This window comes from Epinephelus lanceolatus, chromosome 10, assembly GCF_041903045.1.
Source record: "Epinephelus lanceolatus isolate andai-2023 chromosome 10, ASM4190304v1, whole genome shotgun sequence".
In the NCBI taxonomy this organism is placed as follows: Eukaryota; Metazoa; Chordata; class Actinopteri; order Perciformes; family Serranidae; genus Epinephelus; species Epinephelus lanceolatus.
In genome coordinates this window covers 4,333,128-4,344,663 of record NC_135743.1, presented here as the reverse complement: position 1 = coordinate 4,344,663, position 11,536 = coordinate 4,333,128, and the positions used below count along the sequence as shown (strand labels likewise).

General features: G+C 43.0%; 1 protein-coding gene across 1 annotated transcript; it reads left to right on the top strand.

The window, feature by feature from the left end:
- Positions 1-212: 212 nt before the first annotated feature.
- LOC117266299 (5-hydroxytryptamine receptor 1B) lies at positions 213-3,397 on the top strand. The gene is made up of 2 exons (XM_033641417.2): positions 213-458; positions 2,082-3,397. Exon 2 carries the CDS (start codon positions 2,123-2,125, stop codon positions 3,155-3,157), a length of 1,035 nt encoding a protein of 344 aa, XP_033497308.1. The 5' UTR covers positions 213-458; positions 2,082-2,122; the 3' UTR covers positions 3,158-3,397.
- The last annotated feature ends 8,139 nt before the right edge of the window (positions 3,398-11,536 follow it).

Genomic DNA, 11,536 nt, shown 5'->3' with positions numbered 1-11,536 from the left:
GACAGAAGCAAATTAGGCTTTTAGAAGAGGAGAGTGTTAATGATGAGAGATTGTCCTGCAGGAGATACATGAGCCACAGGGTGACCGGATACACTTCCATCCTCATCCTCAGTCCTGGTGTGCAGGCTTCATACTATAGGCGGGATGGAGGAGGAGGAGGAGGAGGAGGAGTTGGGGGGGGGGGGCTCCTCTGTCATCATCCTTAGCCAATGGAGACACCAGCGGAAAAGACACTTTAACCGTCTCTCCGGCGCGGAGCGGAGCAGAGCGCAGCGCCCGGTGGCGCGGACCCATCCTCCCGTTCATGCACCAACATCTGAACACCGGAGAGTTTCTGCTGCTGATGATGATCTCTTCATCTTCATCCTGAGAGCTGCGGGATGTTTTAAGCTGCAGTGGATATCCAGCAGGGAGATGCGGAGATGCGGCTGGAGTCTGCGTCTTAAAGGGAATTTAAAGTGAGTTGTGTGTAACATTTATATCATTTAATATTTCATATTGTCTGATCATGAATGTTTGAGTCGGTGCATGAGTTAATGTCCTATAATCACACTGCTGTTAAAGAGAGACTCTCCAGGGATGTAGAAGTGTCCTAAAACACACACGATCTGTTTCCACACACAATTTAAGTTTATTCCTTTAAGAAACTGTGAAACAAACAGACTGAGACAATAATCTCATGCTTCATACATGTTTAGAGTGCGCGTCCTGGAAGACGCGCAGAGTCCTGTTGGACAGCGTGGACCCGCGCGCACTGGAGAGTGGTTTTCTTACTGGATTTGGATGTGCGCGAGGTTTCTGCATGACTGCGCGCTGCAGATGGATATACAGTGAAAACAAAAGCTGGAGGATAAGACATCTGAGAGTGAAAAGCAAAACAAGTGGTGACAGGAGAGCCCGCAGCTGCGACTTTGGTTTATTTCTCAACGTGAAGCTTCTAAAAAGTGAATACATTTGAATTTTATTTCGGATTCATTTAGTTTAGTTTTAAGGAACATTTCCACATTAAAGTGTGCTGCAGGCTCTCATGATGAATGTGTGGATCAGTTGTGCAGCTTGTGATGAGTGTTTTCATGTTTCTAAAAAAAAAAAAAAAAAAATTGAAAACTGACAGGATTAAAATATAAATTTCCCTCAGTATATTAACCCTTAATAAGCATCCTCAAAGTTAAACATATATTTATATTCACATTAAAGTACACTCCCAATTTAACTCACTGAAGATGTCCAGGAACATGCGCGTGCAGATTTGTGTGCCAGCGGATTAAAGATGCCACGAGCGCCAGCTGGGTTGTGTTTACTACTACAGCTGTTGTTGTCCAGATTATGACATCACCCCCTCCCTCTCGCTGGAGTAAGAGCTGTCCATCCATCACGTGAGCGCAGACATCACACCGGTCCAGTTGACCACTGATGCCGCTTGCATCATGACGTCATCGCCTCCCTGACCTGACGTAATGTGATAGACAGTGCGGGAATGTAAAGGGATAAAAATGTCTGCTTTGCTGAGATTTTGTTTATTAAAACATTTTCATTTCATTTTTTATTTGTTCCGCTCATGTCCATACGCAGAGGTCAAAGTCACAAAAAAAGGGCAGGTAGAAGAAAACAATTTTATTTTACCCGCCCCTCTCAAAACACAAATAATCATAAGAAATAGATGAGTTAGTTATAATTTGTAGGATATCCTTCGAATTAGCGCCCCACAAATGTCGTTACGTACTTAACGTAAAGTTACAGGGGTGAGGTTTAGGAAAAGAAACGTGATGATGATGTACCTTAAAATGATTCATTACATGGTTCCGAAACTGGTCTTTGGTCACTGGGTGAAAGTCCTGTGTTTTGTGACCCATTCAACCCAGTCTCAATCCAAAGTGATCGAGACCTGGCACTTGGTCAGTGACTTCTGGCGTCAGACACTGATTAAAAATCTATCCTTTCACGTTGGCATAACACGCTGTCTGTCGCTGTTGTTGTATAACAGTCACATATCGACATTTGTTCATGAACTTTCCATGTCAAGATATGATGTTGCTGTTACACAACAGTTTGAGTGATTCTGACATGTTTCTCTGTTTTAGTTTCAGGTCATGAAGTGAACGTTGCAGCGGCGGTTTATCCAATGATTGAGACCAGCACTTCGACCATGTTGGACCAAACTGAGCCGGCACACTGCACCGTGTGCTGCTGTACGCTGGCCAACAAAATCCTCCTGGTGCTCTTCATGGTGCTGTTGATCTTCGCCATCTTGTTCGGGAACTTGGTGACTCTGGCTGTGGTTCTTGGGACTAAACACTTTCACACGCCGCAGGGATACCTGAAGGCATCCCTCGCCGTGGCTGATCTGGCGGTGGGGATATTCGTGGTGCCGCTGTCCGTCTACGCCGAGGTCTACCTCATGGTGACTGACTCAGCACCAGAGTGGACTTCATACAACTCGCAATCGGTGAGTTTCCACCCGTGCAACGTCATCGGTCCCATCTTTGCCGGATGCACATTGGTCTCCATCACAACCATTTTCCTGCTGACGATTGAGAGGAGCATCGCTGTGTTGCGGCCGCTGCACAAGGACTCTGTGATCACACGTAAAAGGACCACGATCCTTATCATTCTCTCCTGGGTGGGGAGCTTCTTCTTGGCGGTCTCTCCGATGGTTTTCAGCAGTGAAATTGCTCTGGAGTACAACTCCTGCAGCCGGATGTGTAATTACGCGCTGGGAACCATAGGCGAGTTCCCCAGCCAGGCGTGGAACATCCTCCTCCTCTTCCCCGCGTTTGACTTCACCCTCCTCGGAGGAACAGTGGTCATTAACATCATCTCTCTGTCCAGCATCAGGCAGCACTCCAGGCGCAGGAAACATCTGGCCGAGAGCGAGTGCCAAAACACCACCAAACCTACTTTCTCTGACATCAAAGCGGCCAAAACAATAGGGACACTGACTGTGGCGTTCACTGCCTCGTTCACCCCCATCGCCGTCTTCGTGGTCGGGAACGTTTTGGGGAATAAATGGTGCAACTTTTCCTTTTTCGCCTTCTGGATTTTGGCCACCAACAGTTGCTGGAATGTCATAATTTACAGTGTGAGAGATCAGAAGTTCAGACTTTGTGCACACAAGCTCCTCATGCCTTTCCATAGAAAGAACACAACCAAAAGCTAAAGAGGTTCAGGGACCATCGTCATTTAGATGTTTGTCACACAAACTCTTGTTCAGCGCACACTGTGAGTCTCGTTAGGAGACGCGTCTGCATGTTTTGTGGATTGCTGTTGTGAAATAACAGATTTTTCTTACATTGTTATGCATGAAACATTTTGAGATCACAAATGTCGAGTGTTAAATGTCCCTCTTAGGAGCGGTTATTTTATCTGAGTGTGATCAATTAAAACATGATACAAACAACATGTGTCCTCTGACTGCACTGTGTGTGTTTGGATTTCTTTAAATGTTTGTTCCAGGCACCAAAAATATCAGTTAGGGAGAAATATATCATTTTTTATGCCATTAGTCAAAACACATTACATTATAAGAGTACTGTCAGCATGTTCTCATCCAGACTCATTAAAGACTGCCTAACAGTAGACCCACAGGTCAAAATATGACGTGCTAGGTACCCTCCTGTGTCAATTTTGGACGTTCAGGGACGGAGTGTCAACTGTCGCTTGTCACATGAGTTTCACAGGAAATGAACAGTTTCTGGTGGTTTCATACAGTCTCTTTCAAAATAAGCTTGAAACTTTATTATAAGAGTCTGACAATAGTATGACAGAAATCCTGCAGAGAAATGAAACATTTTTTTGTACCTTCAGCTGATCCGCAGTGTGTGTAACCAAGTCTCGCTCATGGAGAAGCCTCATTCTAGAATCTTGCAGACTTTTACGCATTGTCAAAATCAGCCTAATATTCAGCCGCAACACTGAGAATCTTTCATATAACACTGAGCTGCGCTTTCTTTATTCAAACACATCAAACTCTTCCCGGTACTCCTCTCTCCAACTCTCACTAATGTTTCCACGTGGCTTTTCCTGCAACAGGTCACCTCTCCAGCCTGTTCTCATTCTGAACACGTCAAATACTGCTGCACTGTCAGCGATCTGGGCGTTAGATACCAATGCACAAAGGCACCTTTCCCAGCAGTATGATATGCACCAGGTGGCAGCAGTTGGTGACGCAGCAGACACCAACCGAAGTCGTCAAAAATCAGCGCTATGTCAGTGGATGTCTGCCAAAGATGCAGACACGCAAAGGCACATTTTGCGGGGTTATGAAACGCACCTTCTTGCGGCAGTTTGTGTCTCTCTGCCAGTAACAACATAAAAGAAGGAGCTGGAGAGTCCCTATAGGGCAGGTGAGTCCAACAAACCCTGGACTTTCCCCCTGGAGCCCACCGTTTACTTACCGTATGAATGTTAAGTCAAACCATGATGTTTTCTCTCAACCTAACCTCGTGCTTTTGTCGCCTAAACCTCACAACGTTCCTTTGTTGCACAAGGAAATACACGAGACTGAGACTGTGCAGGTCCAGTGAGAACAGAAGTGTGTTTTGAAGAGACACAATGTAAGTGACAAATGTCAGTTGACATGGTGTCCGGCAACATGTCCTCAATCCGACCTTGTCACACTTTGACATTTGGTCATGTGCCATTAATAACAGCGACCGGCTGCGTATTATGCTGACGTGAAAGGAGCACAGCTTTTTCGTCGATGTCTGACGCCAGAAGTCACTGAACAAGTGCCGGATTTCGACGACTTTGGGGTGAGACCAGGTTTCCCGCAATTTCGCACCTGGAGCGTCACGTAGACGTCAAAGTCCACTGACCAAGCGGTGATATTTGACGAGTTGGGATGAGAACGCGATGACCTCTCAGGTTTTCAGGATGAGATTTCTCCTTTAGCAAGACTTGGTTACAATAACAGACAGACCAAGTGAAGTTAAGTAAAAATATTTCACCTCTTTGGAGGGATCCTTTGAATAATGTTGTCAGACACTGATAATAATAATTTGAGCCTTTAAGTGGCAAAAATAAACACTTTTAGTGGATGTAAAGTGACGGTGTACAGATGCCCATAGGGACTCTGTTGCAGCCTGTTTCTCTGCTGCAGCTGCTGCGGTCTCTCTTAATACTGGACCAGCTTTGTTGTCTTCATCAGTCACTTAGGCTGCTGTCAGCCCTAGAGTCGTCTCCTTTGGTCTGAATCAGGGACTCATGTTGTTCCAAAGTTGTATAATTGCCTAGAGTTGGTTCGTGTTCTCACAGCAGCATTTACAAGAGGACCAGATCAAATGCCTTGTGTGAGAAAGCTGCTCTTGATTGGTCAGAATTTCCATGTGGGAAAAATCCAGGAAGTAAAGCAAACGTTGAAGAAGAGTACACTTGCAAGATAAATGTGACACTTTCTAATGTCACAATGGAGGGACAACTACGCAGGTTGATTTTAGCGCTGCTCATCGTGGACTATATTGCTGTCATTGTTCATTTTAGTCAAACCATACAGTTTGAAAACGAGGCGCGGCTCCAACTAGAAAACAATGTTTTGATGCATTGGATGTGCTGAATGTGCATATTAAGGCAGTACAGGAGGAGGTGCACATTAATAATCCTCCAGGACTGTAACATGCTCATGTTTAACCCAAACAATGTGTCATGTGACTGCAGTTGCTTCACATCCAGGTCGGAACACCTTCTCACCACAAACCAACCGCACCAGAGTTCCTTTGGAACCGGACTGAGACCACCTCTTCAAGAAGGTCTCAGTCCGGTTGTTTTGGTGCACACCTGAGTGTGATTGCTGTGTTCACACCTGCCCAAAGGAACCGCACTGAGGGGGCAAACGGACTTGAGTTTGATTGAACTTAACAAAACAGGGCAGGTGTGAAAGCAGCCTTAGACAAAAAACATGAGAAAATAGGGTCCAAACATAGAAACAGTTAGATAGTTCCTCTTTCAGTGAATGAAGTCAACAGAGTTCCCCCTCTGAAAACTGGAAAGGAGATGTAAAGATATTGACATGTTTGACAGACTGGTCTCAGCATCCAAAGCAAACAAAGCTACAAATAAACTTCCCCCAAATACAACATGTTTGTTAAAAAACAGCATAGCAAAGCTGCATTTTTAAAAACTATCTCGCTAACAATCAGTGCTGAAACTGCATTCTTCTCGCTTCACATGCAGCGTCACATGCTCTTCAACTGTAGATCAAATACTTTGAAATCACATCGAGAAGCACAAAAAATAAACAGTTATCCCCGGTGTTTGACTGCCTTTATATCTCTGAGACGTATTGAAATATTTGTCCCTGGTCGGCTCTAATCGCACAGAAGCTGCAGGGGTATAAAGACAGAAAACGTGTTCCATTCGTTCAGTTTCTGTGAATGATGTCACTTCCTGCCGTGCACATTGACACGGGTGAGTCACAGAGTGAAGGAATGAAAAGGAACAAGGACATAATCAATGAGGGAAAGTTGAAAGAAACGAGAAATCGTTGGTGTCACTGTCCTTGACTTTCGAATCAATAAAGAGCGAGTATAAATAATGGCTGAGACCAAACGGTTTTTCAGACATAAAGAGACAAACAACAAAGGCTGAGTGCAGATATTCTACTTGGCAACAAACTTCCTCCCTGAGTATTAGAGCTGTTCCTCCTGAGATTACCTGTTCTTTCTGCAGCATTTCCCATCACCCACCTGCAGGCTCAGATCTTTAAATCCTCAGTCTGCAGCTCTGCGTGATATGACACAGAACATCCACATCAGAAGATGTAAATGTCACAGCAAAACCTTCTTGGTCCTCTTCCTCCTATCCTGCTGTGAGATAATCTCATGTGATATTTGTCGTCTCAGTCTGCCTTCAAACACCAGTCCAGCTTTGCACCAGTGTCACAATAAAAGGGTCATCTTTTTGTTAATGAAGCAGGAGGAACTTTTTGTTTTATTGTAAAAGTTGCAGAAACTCCCCGTTTCCCTTTTGTTCTGGGTGACTTTGCGCTGTGTCGCCTGGTGTCATTCCACGTAGAACAAGAACATGCTGTCTGTATATCAAGCATCTAAAATACAGCGGGACATTCTCCCATGACACATGAAAAACTGCTGGAAACATTCCTCAGAGATTTTGGTCCATATTGACATTCCTGTTGTCAGCTGACAGGAGTGGCACCTGGTGTGGTCTTCTGCTGCTGTAGCCCATCTGCTTCAAGGTTGGACAAGGTGTTGTTGCTTCAGAGATGCTCTTCTGCACACCTTGGTTGGAACCAGTGCTTATTTGACTTCCTGTTGCCTTTCTATCATCTTGAACCAGTCTGGCCATTCTCCTCTGACCTCTGGCATCAACAAGGCATTTTGGCTCACTGGATATTTTCTCTTTTTGGGACCATCCTCTGTAAACCCTAGAGATGGTTGTGCTGAAAATCCCAGTAAATACTCAGACCAGCCCGTCTGGCACCAACAACCATGCCACGTTCAAAGTCACTTAAAACACCTTTCTTCATCATTCTGATGCTCAGTTTGAACTTCAGCAGCTCGTCTTCACCATGTCTACATGACTAAATGCTTTGAGCTGCTGCCACGTGATTTGCAACTATTTGCATTAATGAGCAGTTGAACTGGTGTACCTAATAAAGTGGCTGATGAGTGTAATCATATTCATCATTCATCATTATTTAATAGATAATAATGCTATATGAGTTTTGTTTTAATTTTTGCATTTCATTTTCACTGAGACAAAAATAAAAATGATATTTGCTGGGGTCTGTATCACACAAGCATGTTCCCTTATGTCTGCAATATGATTTATGGGCCAGGGAATCTCTGCAGCACAGTCCCTTGAGGATTTCATGGGCTGTTGAATTGTGGCAGTCTGAAATATCTGATATCACAGTAGCTTGTGATGCATGTTGCCATGTTTGTAGGCATTTCTTTGCCATGAAATTGCAGGGGCAAAAATAGTTGTGTTGCTGACACATAATTTGAGCGTATTATTATGAGCATGCAGTGGTGCCCACAGAATTACAGTGGCATACAAAAGTCTGGGCATGCCTGGTGAAAATTTTGTTTACTTTCTGTTTGTCTACTTGTCTGCATGTTCATGTCTTTTTTTTTTACGTGTTCAAAATACATATCAAATATATCAAAGGGGTAAGAGAATAGAGACAGATAAAAACAAAGAGCTTATTTTTCTGTCTTCCCTGACAGACGTCAGAGCGTCCCTCTGCTCTGGGTTACCTTTCCCTCTTCTGTCCTCTCAGGTGTTGAGCAGGTGTGTTGTTCACTGACACTCTCAGAAGAAAAGATGTCTCTTAACAGATTGAACATGTGCTGCTTTATGTCCAGCACTTCCTGTTGTTACATTACAGCCTGCATGACTTCACTGAATACTGCTATTTTGATTGAGCTCTGCCTTGTTGTCTGCGTGGTCCTCACAGACCATCTGTGTGACTCAGACCTTTATTGACATTTCTATTACATGATAGTTTCTCTCATGCAGAACCCCACACTTCACTGAGGGCACATTTATTAAGATGTTTGTGTTTTTTCACTGCCCTCAGAGGTGGAGGAGGAGCAGGCAGGTGGGTGGAACGACCCACGGTGTCTGTCACGTTTGTGCACACATGGTTTTTACTGTGGAGGAGCATGAGGAGGGGGAGAGCCTGTTCTCCTGGGACCAACACATGTTCTCAACACCTCAAGATAAAACTGTATTATTATAATGTTTTAAAATGTGTTTGATGTTTTATGGTTTAAGATGGAAAAGTGGTCGGAGACTGTTCATGCCTGTCACACGTAGGATCAATATCACTGCTAATCTTAGCTAACCTAGCTTTAGAGTTGGAATAAAATCTTAAATTGAACAACAATGTGTCTCAGACAAATAGAGTCCAAAGCTGCAAAATCATGAACATTGAGATCTTTTTTTAATCCATGTTACATTCAGGAACAGAATCAAAGACGGGATGGGCAAGGGCAGGAAGGGAAGCACCCAAAATGAGAAGCCACAGAGCAGTAAATATCTGTAAACGTGTACTTAAGAAATGTCTTTTTTTTCACCAGCTTGTTAAAAGAGCATCAGTAAGTGCCATAAATGCAGAGATCACGTAATGACCATGTGTCAAATGCTGCATCTGTTGTAGACAGAGTAAACATTGGGCTCGTAATAAAAAATTTTAATAGCATATACAACTGGATTTGATGTGACGTTAGACAAAGACTGTGACAGTGGCAACTTGGCACATAAGGATTAAGAGGATTAAACTGTGTGGATGCTCTCTCTGTTGTTACCCAGCTATGTTAAAGATTTAATCTCACACCAACTGGAAGTATTTGTGACAACTGGTGAGCCAGGTGAGAGTGGACTCAAACACACGACTCTGGAGACAGTTCAGGTAAAATAACAGTCGTTACTGGTCAAAAGGTTCAGTACACAGAGGGACAATCAGTGGAGGCAATCAATTCCAGTTGGGATGAAGCAGAGGCAGAGTCACTCAGCAGGCCTAATCCAAAAATCAAGAAAAGGACACAGGGAAACAAAAGGCTGGAATGCTATACGAACTGACACTAGTCGGGTTTCCATCCACCTATTTTTCAACAATTGCGAAAAAAAACTTGAATGGAAATGCTAGAAATTCAAAGAAAGGCCAAAATATCGCAAAAAAAGTTTTTACACTTGGAGGGGGTGGAAAAGTCAGTGTATCAATATTAGGAAAATGCGACTTTTGGCAATGGAAACAGATTTAGTGAATAAACAATGACATAGGCTACCGAATCCTACTTCTACTAAACACACACCTGTGTGAACTTAGAGAGAGGTAATTACTCCAGTGTCAGGTGAGTGTAGGCTATTTCACAACTTACCTGAATAGACTGGATGTGTTGAATACCGCTGCATCATGTGCGCTGCCTGGTGTACCAACACAGACATCACGGCATTATGTAGGCTACGCTGACAACGCTGATATGAGTGTGATGAGAGCTCTCGCAATAGCCAAGAAGTTCCCAAGGAATCTCTCCATCTCGTCGTAGTCGTGGATGTGCCGGTAATTGTTTACATCAGTTGCGGACATGAGATGCTCTCAATGACATCATCTCACGGCGCCCTCTTCTTCTACGGGTGTTCTTTTGCATTTTTATTTTTCATGAGAAGTGCCACCTTCTGCTCGACCTGTTGACTCCCAATATTCGCAAAACAATAATGAATGGAAACGTGCATAAATTCGCATTTTCTTTTGCGCATTTTCACAAAATTCACTTAAAATTTGCGATACATTTGGATGGAAACCCAGTTATTGAGAGAAAACAAGACACACAATACATACTGTGGTGAGGGGAAGGATAACGAGACACAGGTGAGGCTGATCAGGGCGGGACAGACAGACAATCAGACACAGGTGATGTCATCAAAAAGGAGGGAAAACACACAGGGGCAGGAAGTGAAGTGAAACCAGAGGAGATGTGAGTTTCAAAGTAAAACAGGAATGAATGAAATAAAAAACATAACCTGAGAAACAGCTCTTGAAAATGGCATTAATGCAACAAAAGATGTTGGTTTGATTTTTGCAGATCTGGACTCTAACTCAGCCATCCTTCTGTGACTAGGCAGCATTTTGGTCTAGGACAGGGGTTGGCAACCTGCAGCTCCAGAGCCATATGTGGCCCCTTTTCAGTGGCTCCCTGTGATTTCTTTTTCTTTTTTTTTTTTTTTTTAAACAAACATTATATGAAAATGAATAATGATTATTTTTTATCATTTTAATTTTGTATTTATTATTATTGAACTTCTCAAGTGATCTTACATTCTCTAATTGTAAAAACTGGAAGAAGTTTTAATATTTTGTTAACTAAAATGTGCGTCATATGCGTATGGCCTGGTGCCTGACGCCTTCTGCTCTACATTTAGCTGAATCTCAACAGAATTTAATCATGCGTGGACAGATCTGTTGGCCTTCATTGCCAGCACTGCAAAGTTAAAATACCAAATAAATAGCCCTCCACAGAGTAGCCACCCTGTAGTAAAACATTATAATGAATGCTCATTTAGACTATTATGTTGATAGGCTAATTTAGATATAATATGCTGCGTTACCTTTGTTATAAGGCTCAAATATGTTTGTGGATCCAGATAGATTTTGTCTCTTTTGATTTAATTATTTTTTTGGACAAAAAATCCCTGGTCTAGGAACTGATTATATCCGACATATATAGATCCTTAACATCAAGTAAAAACTGATGAAATCTGCACCAACAGTTGCAAAGAGTCTGAAAAATCACATCCCTGAAACCTGCACACACAAGCAGCGACCCACACGTCAAGACATTGAATGAATTTACAATAAAACCTTCGTTCATATGTTTGCGTTTTGTAGGATTTGATCCGTCTGTAACGATGTGACCTGAACTCTGTTTAAAATGTTCCAGCAAGTATAATTAACTATATTATATAGCATAATAAACGGCATCACTCCAAAACTGACAACCATCCCACCACATCTGGAACCTCAATAATCTTCTGTCCACTTATTAATTTGTGGCTACGCAATATTTTTTTTGATTCT

Coding starts and splice junctions, on each gene's coding strand:
- LOC117266299 (XM_033641417.2), top strand. CDS start 2,123: ATGATTGAGACCAGCACTTCGACCATGTTGGACCAAACTGAGCCGGCA.